This window comes from Aaosphaeria arxii (genome assembly GCF_010015735.1).
Source record: "Aaosphaeria arxii CBS 175.79 unplaced genomic scaffold BU24scaffold_7, whole genome shotgun sequence".
Classification (NCBI taxonomy): Eukaryota; Fungi; Ascomycota; class Dothideomycetes; order Pleosporales; genus Aaosphaeria; species Aaosphaeria arxii.
Genome location: NW_022983480.1, coordinates 1215768 through 1229364, shown reverse-complemented (window position 1 = coordinate 1229364; position 13597 = coordinate 1215768). Strand labels below are relative to the sequence as shown.

General features: G+C 48.6%; 7 protein-coding genes across 7 annotated transcripts; 2 read left to right on the top strand and 5 right to left on the bottom strand.

The window, feature by feature from the left end:
- Positions 1 to 756: 756 nt before the first annotated feature.
- On the bottom strand, positions 757 to 1822 carry BU24DRAFT_315126 (uncharacterized protein; the record flags this gene model as incomplete). Its single annotated transcript, XM_033522864.1, has 2 exons — positions 757 to 1136; positions 1186 to 1822. Coding segments are annotated over 2 exons (1017 nt in total), but the record flags the coding sequence as incomplete, so codon positions are not given.
- A 329-nt stretch (positions 1823 to 2151) lies between these two features.
- BU24DRAFT_412166 (alpha/beta-hydrolase) lies at positions 2152 to 3270 on the top strand (the record flags this gene model as incomplete). The annotated part of the gene is made up of 4 exons (XM_033526094.1): positions 2152 to 2402; positions 2460 to 2820; positions 2888 to 3191; positions 3239 to 3270. The coding sequence occupies 4 exons, from the start codon at positions 2152 to 2154 to the stop codon at positions 3268 to 3270; spliced, it is 948 nt and encodes a 315-aa protein (XP_033381187.1).
- Positions 3271 to 3905: 635 nt separating this feature from the next.
- Positions 3906 to 5435, bottom strand: BU24DRAFT_465202 (uncharacterized protein; the record flags this gene model as incomplete). Its single annotated transcript, XM_033532258.1, has 1 exon — positions 3906 to 5435. The coding sequence occupies one exon, from the start codon at positions 5433 to 5435 to the stop codon at positions 3906 to 3908; it is 1530 nt and encodes a 509-aa protein (XP_033381186.1).
- Positions 5436 to 6120: 685 nt separating this feature from the next.
- On the bottom strand, positions 6121 to 7400 carry BU24DRAFT_425453 (uncharacterized protein). The gene is made up of 2 exons (XM_033528744.1): positions 7158 to 7400; positions 6121 to 7121 (listed from the first exon to the last, which is right to left on the bottom strand). Exons 1-2 carry the CDS (start codon positions 7252 to 7254, stop codon positions 6163 to 6165), a joined length of 1056 nt encoding a protein of 351 aa, XP_033381185.1. The 5' UTR covers positions 7255 to 7400; the 3' UTR covers positions 6121 to 6162.
- Positions 7401 to 7648: 248 nt separating this feature from the next.
- On the bottom strand, positions 7649 to 9274 carry BU24DRAFT_425451 (uncharacterized protein). The gene is made up of 3 exons (XM_033528743.1): positions 8832 to 9274; positions 8475 to 8747; positions 7649 to 8422 (listed from the first exon to the last, which is right to left on the bottom strand). The coding sequence occupies exons 1-3, from the start codon at positions 9242 to 9244 to the stop codon at positions 7780 to 7782; spliced, it is 1329 nt and encodes a 442-aa protein (XP_033381184.1). The 5' UTR covers positions 9245 to 9274; the 3' UTR covers positions 7649 to 7779.
- A 131-nt stretch (positions 9275 to 9405) lies between these two features.
- Positions 9406 to 11377, bottom strand: BU24DRAFT_374656 (uncharacterized protein). Its single transcript, XM_033524569.1, has 4 exons — positions 11240 to 11377; positions 10192 to 11181; positions 9899 to 10145; positions 9406 to 9848 (listed from the first exon to the last, which is right to left on the bottom strand). Exons 1-4 carry the CDS (start codon positions 11348 to 11350, stop codon positions 9574 to 9576), a joined length of 1623 nt encoding a protein of 540 aa, XP_033381183.1. The 5' UTR covers positions 11351 to 11377; the 3' UTR covers positions 9406 to 9573.
- On the top strand, positions 11195 to 13253 carry BU24DRAFT_259660 (kinase-like protein). The gene is made up of 3 exons (XM_033522480.1): positions 11195 to 11946; positions 12006 to 12837; positions 12958 to 13253. The coding sequence occupies exons 1-3, from the start codon at positions 11608 to 11610 to the stop codon at positions 12984 to 12986; spliced, it is 1200 nt and encodes a 399-aa protein (XP_033381182.1). The 5' UTR covers positions 11195 to 11607; the 3' UTR covers positions 12987 to 13253.
- The last annotated feature ends 344 nt before the right edge of the window (positions 13254 to 13597 follow it).

The following is a 13597-nucleotide window of genomic DNA, read 5'->3' as shown; positions in this document are numbered from 1 at the left end:
TTGTCTGGTACCAGCCGTTGCTTTCTGAAGGTAGGGAGCCTTTTTGTCCTGTCTTATGACACGCGCATGCCCCTCAAAACTGCCATTGCTTTCAATGTTTTCCTCATCCAAGCAGACTCATTCTCTGTCACTGGAAACAAAACGTATGGGAGATTTGTAGTATGACTTTCGGTCATCCTCTGTTACGTCAGGAGAATCGAATTGTGCTTCGGAGGAAACGCCAATATTTTTCAGTTTATATGAACCCATCTTCGTGACGCCCCGATCCGCAAAGGTGCTATTAAGTGCTATCTTCTCTTCATCGGAAAGAACGTGTTGTCTGCTGGTTACGTGATAGCGTATTGGAGATTTGTAGTTAAACTTCGGCTGATCAGACTTGCCTCCATAACGGGATGCCATCCGCTCGGCGAGACTCTGCTGTCTCGTGGACATTGCAATGCGCACATCACCCGGTGTAGTTTTCGTACCTCGAAAGGCTGGGATACCCAAGGCTTGGGCACGACGGCGACGAAGTTGACGACGAGTCAAGAATATGCTTGGAATCTCACCAGGTTCGGCTCCTTCTATATCTCTGGTGCCCTGTGGCAAATCTCTGGTGACATTGGAGGAATGGACAGTGTTGGCCTCTGTTAATGACCTGGTAGGCGGTTGCTGTGGAGTCTTCTTCAATACCGAATCGTATACTTGCGTACTTGGTACGCCGACCCGCCGCACCAAATCACGTCTAGGTTGTAACTGAAGTCTAGGCTTCGAACGGACTGTTCCTTTGACTGCCATGCCTCCACTAGGACCTTCAATCCAAACGTCGAGTACATAATCATCTGCGTCGTTCTGAGCGGGTCTTTTGCGAGCACAAAGTCGCATAGGCTCGTCGCAATAAAGGGGGGCAAGATTACGATAATCGATAGAAAACACGCGCTGAGGTGTATCCAGAAGGTTAAGTTGGTGGGACAAGAAATTCAGAAGCAGTGAGAGCGAGAGTGGCCCATGGACGAGCAAACCTCGGTGACCCTCTATGTTGCGCGCATATCCTGGATCAAGATGTATCAAATGGGCATTGAAAGTGAGAGCCGAGAAGCGGAAAAGCAGAGCGCTTGTAGGTGTCAAGGTATGTGAAAAGTCCGGTTCGCCAGGAGCTAAAAGAAACTCAGCAAGGGCGGTACAATGGGAATAGACGCGACTGACGCTTGAGATACTTCACGGGTGTCAATTGACCTGCCTGTATGGCTTCTCTCTCCTCCAAACTTCGAGCACGCATGAAGACCAGATTGCGGTCCTCTACAACTAGAAATTTCTCTGTTTCCAGACTATCTTTGGTGTCCTCAATTAGACCTGCATCCACAACAGGATATTCTAGATTTCTAGACAATCCTTTCCTAGCGATTTTTCTCTCAATAGTGACAAAAATCTTGGCAGCTTCATCTGTGCCTCGGATTTGTACATCTTTTACGCGCTCTAGGCAAACCAATTGGTGTTTCTTATGCCACCCCACATTCTCTTTATCATATTCCTCTAGATTTATTCTCACACTCCCTCCGGCCCACATTCGGCGTTCAAATGGCTCACCCGGGCTATGTAAGGAGTCTGTCCCGTCGGGAAGAAGGACATTCGTTGGGAGATGCGAATTAAAGTAGAATAGATGATGGCCAATTCTCCGGTGGAAATCGCTTCCCTTTACTGCCTCTGGAGGGAGGAATGGCGCCAATGTATATTTTGCCTTTCTGTCTTGAGCTCCAACAATCTCATCAAATTGAGAGGGTATCTTTCGCTTCAGCATTTCCGATCGCATGCCAGAAAACCAGCTTGACTCTGTACGAGCGGCGGAGGTCGAATAACGGGGACATAATAGCGACCGTCGGGGATAGCGTGATGAGATTCGGAGCAATGATTGTGCGCCATGGGCCTGCGATATCATCGTCATGGGTCAGAGCGCCGAAAGCGCGCCATAAGTCGAGAGCGTGCCCGTGGAGTAGCGAGACAGAGCTGGGTGGTGTGCAGTCGTAGTTGTAGTTTTAGCTGGATGGTAGTTGTTAACTCTTGTAGATAATCATACACTAAGCCCTATCTGGACTCCGCCTATGACGTCCAGCCTTCTCCATCGGAAACATTCCGGCCCCTCCCAAAAATTCCTAATCCTCCATCACAGACACAATGCATACCGTAACACGGCAGATGCGACCTATCTACGCGACATGTCAGCTTGCAAAGGCGTTCCCCCGGGCACAAGTCGCACCCTTCCGAACCGGGCCAGCAAAAGCGCGATTCCTCCATGCTAGTTCATCACTTCGAGCAGTTGACCTTGCATATGATCTTCACGACAATAGCGGAAAAGCAACAGGAGCCCCAATAGTGATTGTCCATGGTCTTTTTGGAAGCAAGAAGAACAATCGCAGTATAAGCAAGTCAGTATCTGCCCATCAGACCTCCCTAGAATGAGCTCCAATCCTAATTGACAATAGAGCACTCGCAAGAGATCTTGACCGTCCTATCTACGCGATCGACCTTCGAAACCACGGTGATACGGGCCATGACAAGGTTCATAACTATACTGCACTTGCTGAGGATACTGAAGCTTTTCTGCAAAAGCATAAGCTGAAAGATGCGACGCTGATTGGCCACTCTATGGGCGCAAAAACCATCATGACTGTCGCCCTCAGAGATCCTAATAGCTGTGCGAACATAATTGCGGTGGACAATGCGCCTGTCGATGCGGCCCTGGCCAGCGATTTCCCAAAATATGTTGAGGGCATGCGACAAGTCGAAGAGGCAAAGTGCAAAAGCCAAAAAGAGGCGGACAAGATTCTGGAACCGTATGCGAAGGTACTAATGGCTATTACAGTCCAAGCAAATTTCATTGAGATTATACCCATGCTAATAGATAAAACAGGAATTACCTGTCCGTCAATTCCTCCTCACCAACCTTGTTCGACCGTCGCCTTCAGAACCACTCAAGTTCCGAATCCCCGTGCGCACCCTGGCAAAATCCCTCGACGATATGGCAGATTTCCCCTTCACGGATCCGGACAAGAATCATTTCAACAAGCCATCATTATTCATTCGAGGCACGCGGAGCCATTATGTCAGCGATGAGACGCTTCCTATCATAGGGCGGTTCTTTCCCAGATTCCAGCTCGAGGACATAGTCTCAGGCCATTGGGTGATCAGCGAGAATCCCGAGGCTTTTAGGAAAGGTTCGTCATTTTAATACTAGTCACGATCACTGCTGACCCGCGCAAAGCTGTCGTAGACTTCTTGCAAGATTCTGACTGAGCTCTTGCCTGTCCAAACATTGTATCATCACCATACTCTCGATATTGTTAGCCATAGACCTCTCCTATTGGGTCTGTACCCATTGATAGACTAGATGTGAAAAGCTTCAAGCATGATTCACAACCTGTGGCTCCGGCGCCCAATGTGAAATACTTTACCCTCAGATCTTCGATCTTCTCCAGTTTATCTGCAACCTCTTTGTTCCTGGTTTCTTTGGTGTACCCAGTGATTACACCATGGTCTACATTGTCACTCTCCTAGTTACTATTGTTCATGGTCTGCGTTAACTTTCTCACCTCGATTTCTCACAGTCATCACTTCTCATGCGATCGAAATGGAAGGGGAAGGGAGATAGGCAAATAATCTCTTATGAGTTTTGTTTAACTGAACATCAGATCAAGAAAAAAGAGGAACCGAACGGGCCTCAAGTAAAAGAAAAAACGTGAACGACGCAAAACCCCAGGCCAATATCAAGATAAGAGACAAGGAGGACAAGGCAGCACAATGAGGTCTTGAACTCCAAAGAATGTCACAAACCCCACAAACACCAAAAGGCCAAAAGGAGACCACAATCCACCGAAAGCCTGAGCGATCCCACCTGGAAACAAGCCACCCATGTCCCTACAGTTCGATGATCACCAGCCGTATGTGGTGAACCTTGGCGACGTAGCCACCACCCTGTCCTGAAACTCCTCAGAGTTTGGATCCTCTAGACGACCGACAACAGCACCGACCAAAGCCTTGTAGTTATACAACGCCATTTTTGCGGTCGTGTGGCGGCCGATGTTCGCGCATCTCACTTTGCTTCGCTCCATGGTAATTGCTGCAGCAACGAGACGCTCGTTGCTCAACGTGGCCTTGCCGCGCTTGAGTGCTTCCTTGTTCGCGATGCGCATGGCCCGATAGATTCTTTCCAGCTGGAACTTCCGCTCGTCCAGCTGCACGAGTAAGTCCTTGTTCGCATCCTTGGGTATAAGTCCTTCAGGGATGGACGAAGAACGGTCGGGGGTGGCGGCCGGAGCAGCCGGAGGAGCCGGAGCAAAAGCCGGTAGGTCCAAGGGTCGGGTCCTTCGTGAAGGGGGCACCCAAGGCGAACGAGAAACGGGGGAAGAGGGAGAGGCAGAGAAAGCAGGGAAAGGAGAGAGAGGAGAAACAGGAGAAGCAGAGCGAGAAGGGGCGGCAAAGCTAAAGGGGGAGGAAGAAGGAAGGGGAGAGAGAGAAGACTGAGCCCGGTTGGAAGTGGGAGTGGGTGCCGTTTCATTCAGTGGGAGGTCCGGAACCGATTCTGCTGAGCAGAACGAAGTTGATGAGAGAGAAGAAGGAGGAGGGGAGGGAGAGTCCAGAGATGAAGGGGCAAGAGGACCGAGAGAAGCTTCATTCGCGTCGACTAGTGTAGAAGCCGGCGAGGCCTCCCGGACATATCTTGGTGATGATGATGGCAGAGCTGCATCCAAGCTCATGTGGAACAGAGGAGGTTCTCCGACCGGAGGAAGAGATGTGATCGGAGGGAAATCAGCCCATGTTACCATTGTTGTTGCTGCGGGTGGTTGTGGTGGTGGCGGAGGAGGATGAGCAGTCCCGTTGCGGCGGTTAAGATGTTGATAGATATATTTCACAATCCAGAAGCCAAGGACCAAAACCACTAGAAGAAACATGAACCCCTCACTACCCGCCGTGTCGTCGCTGTCGGAAGCGATGCCAGGCTGTGCTTTGGCGGAAGGGATAGACGGGTAGTCTGTAGGGCCATAGGTCAGGTAGTTGGTGTTAGTAACATGATTGATGATGTGGTTGTTGATTATGGTTTGGGTGACCCAAGGAGTACATTCGCAAGCGGACGGCATGCTGGTGGGGGTGGTAGTATTGGTAGTGCTGGAGGAGGAGCTTGATCTTTTGGCGGCTTCGATTCGACGCAGTCGCGCTTTGGCTTCAGCTTTCTCCTCCTTGAGCTCCTGCTTGCGCGCGGCGGCTTGGGCCTTCCTTGCGCAGCCAAGGGTTAGGGAACGACAGCCCGCAAGCGACATCCATGGCACGTAGAATTCTGGCAGACCAATGAAGATTATGTACTCGAAGAACCCCTTCACAAAGGAGATGAGGGCCTGGGCGGCCGCTGCGGGAGCACGACGACCGACGGTGACGATGACCTCGATGGTGTTGCTGTTAACCATAGTGATTGAGATCTTGGTGGTGTTGATGACGACAAGGACGGATGTGCCTAACGATGTAGTCTCTGGAGTGAGAAAAGTGGAGGTGACTGGAAAAGTCTTCGAAATGAGAAGAAGGTGTTTTGGTAACTGAAGGTGAAAAGGATAGGTAGACTTGCGTCTGGTGGCTCGGTATCTGATGCAAGAGATACGAAGATGAATTGGTAGTTGGAGAAGGTAAAGTTGAAAAGGCTGGATGGAGCTCAAGAAATCTGCGAGTTTGTTTTCTGGGGAAGGGTTGGGAAGAGTGAAAGGGATCAGGCAGATACTAGAAGATAGCCTTCACGTAACGCACGGTTGCTTTACACACGTCCCGTTGCAAAGCGGCATACAATAGGAAGAGATTTCGATCGCAGTATGGTGAAGGTCAAGGTCAATCGGTGGAAGCATACGCAGTGACGGGCATGGTCTAGAGGACGATAAGAACGGTCAACTTCCACACAAATCGTCTTTCACTTTGTGAAGGTGCCCTTATCTCAATACGTCACTGTACAGTCGTGTGATATTCACCTAGGCCGATGTTGGATAAACACAGTCACAGGAAGTGATTGTGGCCTGGAACAAATAAGAGTTTGTTGGGAGCAGAGACCACGGAGAAAATCTGATCGATTAAACTTCACTCGGATGATCTCTGGGGCTTTTGATAGATGGATGGATGAAAATTTCGCACTCGTCTTGTAAATGAACATGGCTACGGTCTACTTAACACAGCTTCCCACTGTGGAATAATATCTTGTAGCAACTCAGATGTACGCACTTGGTCCCAATCATCTGCAAGAAGCGCCTTCAACATTGACACTCCAAGATCGACTAACTTCCTCGTGCCCTCCTCACCGACCCACTTCACGCGTATGGGCCAGTACGCAATGTGTACCGCCCAATGTATGAGCACCCTCTTCGCCCAGCCTCTGCCTAGTGGGATCCCTTCACCCTCTCTTGCTTTGAAATATGCTTTGAAGAAATTAGATAGAAGCGGACGCTTTGCGTGAAAGCGATTCAGCAAGAATGCCTCAGCAGCAAATTGAGCAACATCAGTAGCAGACGTGCCTCTCCTAACCATCTCCCAGTCTACCACGGTAAGCTCAGCGTGAGATTCGCCGGTTTCGTCCAGTTTCACAAGCACGTTACCGGGCCAGAGGTCGCCGTGACAGATGCATTCATTGTCTGTTGCCAATTTACTCCCATACTCTTCGTTAATCAGCTTTGCTAAGCCTACATCGTAATCATATTTGGCCAGTGCAATGTGGAGATTGTTGTATGTGTGCCGGTAAATGGATACTCCAACGGGATTGTTTGACCCCAAGTCATGTGGATCTTGAAGTGAAAGTGGTGTTTTCACCGTGGAAAGATGAAGAGAAGCAACCCAATTTCCGAGATCTTGACCAATCTGAGGTATGTCGAGGCTTTCATCGATGTATGCAGTCTTCAGGTTTCGCGTTCCCCCATCCTCGATGCACAGAAGTTTATGCTCTTGATCGTAGCTGTGCCAGCCAACGGCGTGAACTTTAGCTTTCGGAAGCGTCGCGACTGGTAGTGGGGCTAATGTCTGGAGAGCGTGGCTTTCATAGTCCATGCGGGTGGGGTCGAAGGCAAAGTCGTTATTGGAATGTAGATATGGAGCTGCATGCTTGTATATGTTTTTTTGGCCGTCTGGAAGAGTAACGCGGTAGACATAATTGGCCGTACCGCCAGTGAGCATAACAATGTCTTCATACTCAATTAAACGCTTGGAAAGATAGGCGCCGAGCCCTTGCTCTGTAGTTAGATCCACGATCGCTGTCATCTCTTGGAATATGCAAAGACTGTCGATGAAAAGAATTTGGGACAGGTTGAACCTTCACGCAGATGTGTGGACTTTTCTAGGGATCTCACAACCTCTAGATGACTCTTATATATACACTCAATGGTATTCACTTGGTGTGGCTGGATGTTCCGATTTTATGATTCATCTACAGGTTGAGGCATGATACAAAATGAGTCATGCACGATGAACAGCTCGGATACGATGATTGTGTATGAACTAGCCACTTTGGGTATAGTCTGATTGTGTTCTCTGAACATGCACTCACCAGACAAATGCAGCCAATAGCTAAGTCAATTAACCATCACTTCATCTTTAGTAGTATCGTGAGTGTAAATATAGGAGTTTAGAGTTAGTCCAGTAACTCGATTTCCTGACGAAAGTACTAATCGCCCATTTAAATCAGTTCAAATATCCTCATCAAAAGATCCACGTGGCGGTCACAAAGATCAAGACCAGGCACATACACGAATCTCAGTTGGTCCTGCTGATCCTTACAAAGGCGAATCACACAAGATGCTGTGGTCCCGGGTCACCAAGCCACTCTTCAAAGGGAGAAACGAAAGATTGATCCTCTGAGGCCTCGGTATGAATCTCCGCTAACACACGTAAAAAATCGCCAATCGTCATGTCCATCGCTTGGCTCAAAAGACGGTCATCAATAGTAGCCAACCCGGTTTTGGCTCGGAAGTTCAGTATGAGGAGTGCTAAGATACATGTACTGTAACTGATCTCTGGGTTTCGAAGTAAGGTCGACTGGAGAGACCAACGAAAACGGCAGACATTGGAGAAAATAGCAACTCGATCTGCAACGATATCGTTGTCGCATCTCTCCGTACCATGAAATGCTTCCGCGTAAAAGAGTGGGAGTTCGCTGGTCGAAGTGCTGGAAAGAGGGTTGTGATCGTTTGATCGGGAAGCATCGAATCGGTATTTGATGAGCATGCTTAGGTGAGCAATGATGTTGTAATCTTTAAGTTGACTGCACGAGTCTTTGTCGGCGGACAAACGCTCTGCTGTTTTCCAGATGGCGTGGAGGTTGGCTTGACTGACGCAGAATGAATCGGAAATGCGTTCACAACCCGACAGTTCGGGATCTACAGGGATAAGGTAAAAGCAGGGTCCAGCACAATGTCTCTCTTGAAATGTCCTTTATAAAGCTGTGAGCATCTTGGAATAAGTCCACGATTGCGCAAACATACCATGTTCGAGTGAACCAAGAATCTTCCGCAAGATGCATTAATGCTAAGTGTAAGTTTCTTCTTCTGATCGAAAGTTTTTGATTGGTGAGAAAGTCCACTTCCATATCGGTCCCATTGGAGATTGCGTTGAGAGCTTCGAAGAATTCCGATCGGAAGATCATGCGGGAAAGAATGACTGCAGTGAACGCGCTTCGTTGATAAATCTCATCCATTACTTGGAGATGGTTTTCGATATCGACGTTGTCTGCTTGATCGATACATTCCTGATCGATCCTAAAATGGCTTAGCACCACGCAAAGATTATTCTCAAGCGTAGAAACAACATTCCAGAAATGACTAAAAGTGTCTTGATCTTACCATATCAGAGGTACTGCAAGTCGACCTCGCGCAAAGGCCATCGCTCGATGCAACACCAGCAGGGGACACTTTGGCTCCCTTGGTTGATCTGCATTTGTCCAGATCCTGTATCTTGGCAATGCTTTACCATACACGTCTTGAAGTCCAGCAGGCTGATTCCAAGTGTACGATACTGCAACGTACGGCGAACTAGTATTATATTCGGACAGTGGAGTCAAACGCAAATGGATCTCGCCGTCTGAAGCCTTGGGCTGAGGTCGCAGCAATGTCAGAAACTTCAAGTGTATATCTGAGGTCTTTTGCTTTGTTCGATGCAAAGCCTTCCTTTCAATACTCGAGAGATGATCTTGAAGTCCACCCAATGAACCGTGAATGCTGCGGAACGTTCTGCTTGTATCGTGTTGCATATCCATTGTTGCACTAATCAAATCCTACCTGTTATTCGAACAGTGGTTGTGGTTTATGTGAGGCATGGATCAATTACGTCCATTAGGCGGAAGCCTATTCCGCCCCGCAACCCGCGTCGTTACTTTATTCAACCCTTGTCATGTCATGCAGCCGCCAAGGAAAAGAAGAGCAGTAAAGGGTGCTTGTATTTCGGGTTCTATTGCCTGTACACGAGTCGAAACATTTAATCTCAAGTAATGATTCATGGACATGACGCTCGTATTTTAGTACTTCTCCCTATGATATGCTGAGGAGTGATACGCAACGCTGACAAAGATGGTTGCATCAATTCAACCTAAAGAGCATTAGAAATACTTTCCAAAGTATCTACAACCTGTGATCTAAAGGCCTGCTGCAGTTTGAGGTTATCCTGGGGATCGACTCCAAATTCTCCAGTCAGGCATGCTATGACAATCTTCTGGTATTTGTCTCCCATCTTATCGTGAAGTCTTCTTTGCGCTTGCTTGATGAGCTGTGACTGGATCACATATGGATCCCGCGCCGTCCTGAAGTGGTTCTTCTCAAGTGTAATGGCTCGCTGCCAAAGCCCGATTTCGAGGAGTACGACACCTGGTTCAAGATCAGATCATGTCGGAACAATTGCCCGAGGTTGAACATACCTAAGGCATAGATGTCGTGAATCTTGTTGAACATTCTGCCAGGCCTACCCTGCCTCTCCGGATGTCGATATACGTCACGGTCTATACACAAATCTGCGAAGCCGGCCGAGAAGTCGAGTTCAGGCCTGGCAAATTCAAAGCCAAGGACAGAAGGATCCGAGTAATCGATGCCTTCTTCTTCATCGCATTCGAAAGAGGCTGCCCGTGGGAAAAATATGATGTTTTCACTTCTGAACGATTCATGAACCTGCTATTGTCAGTATTGCCCCACGATGAAACCATGATGAACGCACCCATTTCACGAGTTGCAGTTGGGTAATGCACTTGCTAAGGGATAGTGCGAGCCTAAACTTTTGCGTCAAGCCCAGTCTAACGGTCTTCAGGTCTAAAAGCTGGAAAAGACTGATTGGCTTTGGCTGCTGGTGTCCAGAAATCTCAAAGACAAAAGCGATGCTGTTCTTCTCTGATAAATATTCCCATCCAATGCACCGGGGAATGCAGAAGACCTTCTCCTTTGGCTGAGATAAGAGCCCAGCAAGATTGTTGACTCGCAATCGTGTCCTCTGGTCTAATTCACCGGGCTGATGTATGTGACCATCGTTTCGCCTATATTCTAGTAGAAAGGACTTGTTGTCGTGGCGAACAAGAGCGAAGCGCTGTTCGACGGGGGTTGCACTGTATAGATCGTTGAGCCACCGTGAACCTAGTTGATAGGAGAGATCTCGTTGGCCGGCCTCGGCAGCGGTGATTTGGAGTGTGGCATCAATATCGAATCCAAGTTGTTTAGCACTTTCGTCGTTCTGCAGGCGTTTGAGATGTTGCATGTTAAGACCAATGGACGATGCTAAACACCAAAGTTTGACCTGTTCATGTATGCGGCCATTGAGCTCGGAGAACGCCTTCAGGATTTCTTCAGTCCGTTTCTTGTCTTGAAATGACCACTTCAGGATGCTGATGGATTGCCTGGAAAGCGACTTCCAGGAGCGTGGCGACGGGCTGCGAACGCTCTGTTCAGATGAAATGGACAGTTGCGACATATTGGAAGTAAGCGCAGGACTCTTCTTGTCCTCAGACCCATGTCTAGATTCAAGGAGGTCTAAGGCTTCTTGAAGCATATGAACCAGCCTGCCAAGAAAGATCTTGACCTGTTGTTGGACATCGTCATCAAAGTTGTCAAACAGCGTAACTCCGCCATAAATGGGGGATGGCTCAAACAATATGTGACGAAGTTGTCGAGTCCTGTTATTTTCATCAATGACCTTCGTGTGATAAAGAACCGTATCCTGCCCATTGTCAAACTCATAGAACAGATATTAGCAGGGGAAAGCGTCTGTCACGGACCTCGTTGAATGATCTAGCATCAGATATCAGCTGTGCTGTGCGATCTCCAAGTTTAAGAAGTTGATCAAAAATAGCAATAGAAAGCCCGGCAATTCCAATGGCATCGGCCATATTGTGATGTTAGGTTTGTCCTGGTTCGTCTTGGAGTTGCCGTCCACCGTATGCGTCTGCGACTTTGTGGCGGGGAGTGCTGTCGTAGTTCCATTTTGGCCCCCACGGATGAGTCGCATCCCCGCATGCACGTTCAGCCGCATCTGGCTTTCGGCAGGCCGCGAGGCTGCAATCCTTTACACAGTGGCTATCCTGCCAGTCTGTCGTTACAATCTCCATGATATCGCAGAGTTCGGGGATGCCTTTTGCACGCATCGATGGCGTCGCTCGACGGCATTTCCTTCGACATCGAGACGAGACCAATCTCGCGGACCATCCTCTCTAGTGTTGGTGGCTTCTCGCAGTCTGCCCGGCAAAACATCCGATCGCTTCAAGACCTACTCGCTACGATCCAGCGCTTCAATCTCCAAGTATTCGACTCGCGATCACTACAGCACAAGGATTACGTTGGGGAGGGTGTTTCTTACAGAGTGTCTTCCTGTTGGCATGAAGCGAACGACAGGGTGTATGCAAGGAAAGACGTCAAGCTTCCGCCGAAAACCGCCGATGCGGGAGCATTCGACCGCCAGGTCGCATGTGTGTTACGCGATGTTGAGGTGGGCGAAGATAATCTCGAATGAATTCGGGGGGATTCTAACTCGTGTCTTCCATCTAGGTCATGTATGGTTTGGCCCAGCGCCCGAATATCCTTGACATTTTTGGATACGGCTGGGACATCGAGAGCGGCAATGTCATACCTTTCCTACTCACGGAATTTGCGGAGGCCGGGACAATGCGGCAGTTCTTGAGGAGGAACGAAATTAGTCTGCATGAGAAGTTGCTTTTCTGCAAAGACGTAGCTCAAGGACTGCATGCAATTCACGTCGCCGGCATTGCTCATGGAGACTTGAAATTGGACAATATCCTTATGAAGCCCTACACGAACTTGGGTACCAGTCATAATTCAGAGCATGAGGTCCTCAGAACTAGTCTCATGCAGGCCTGCATATCTGACTTTGGCCATTCGTTGCACTTGTACGATGATGAAGAGGATAATACAGTGAAACAGCGCTATGGTGGTACATTAGCCTACAATGCTCCCGAACTGCTGGACAAGACTCACTCGAGAACCGACATAAATTTTCGCAAGTGCGATATTTGGTCCTTGGGATTGACCTGTTGGGAGATCATTCTCGGTGGACAAGCATACTACCACACAGCCAATGTCGAGCGCATCATCCTTTCGTCTCCCAAAGGCCCAGCATCTTTGCCTACTCCACCGGCTTCGAACACTGGCAGTCAATCCTCTTCTGCCAGCTTGCTCGAAGAACTCATCAACGTCACTCCCCACTTAGCCATGGTTGCCTCTGGAGATGTTAGTGAGCGAGCTGGGGTCTTCATAAGCCAAGCAGCAGTTTTTCGCCTTTGCCGAGTGTTCAGATGGTGTCTGTGTGTGGATCCCGCTCAGAGAATTGCTGATATTCCTCTCCTTCCAATTTTTCATGGCAGTAGGTATGTACTTGTCCTTTCAGTTCCTCATCCAACTCCAGAACACTTTTCCCGGACAATGCCTTGTGTATCACAACGCAACTCGCCCTTGATTATTATTATTGGCTAATGATTGTCAGTACCAACTCTACAACGCCGCTTAAGATAGAAACTCAGTCAGGCACTTCGTGGTCGTTCAAACTATTCGAAGTTGCGAATGATATCCCTAGCGAAGTCAAAAAACAGATCGCAAGTGATTGTCAAAAAATCGCCAACGAACCCGGTAACTCCATTGGCTCGGCAAGAGCCTCATTCCAGTTGGGTCTTGCGTATATTTCTGGGTTTGGTCTTGTCCAAGATCCCTCTGAAGCCTTGAAGTGGTTCGCACAGAGCTCGGAGAAGGGTCTGAATCTGGCCCGTCATTATTTGCCAGCTCTCAAATCCGCTGATACAAGCATATCCTTATCACATGAACAGTGTCTGGCAAATTTCCTGGAAAGTAATCGCGCCGCATTCAGAGCAAGATTCGAATACTTTTTGAAAAACGATGGCACCGATGCATCTGAACAGATTAAGCAAAGGCGCAACGACCAGAGTGATATCAATTTACGAGACGAGAACGGAGAGACCTGTCTGACACTGGCATCAAAGTTAGGCTTATCGTCCGATACCGTTGAGTTGGCCGCGGTTGCCAGCACATTCATGCCTGATGGTGGGGATTGTCTGCCTATCCACTGGCTGTTCATGCATGCAGATGAGGACATTTCTAGAGTTGCCTAC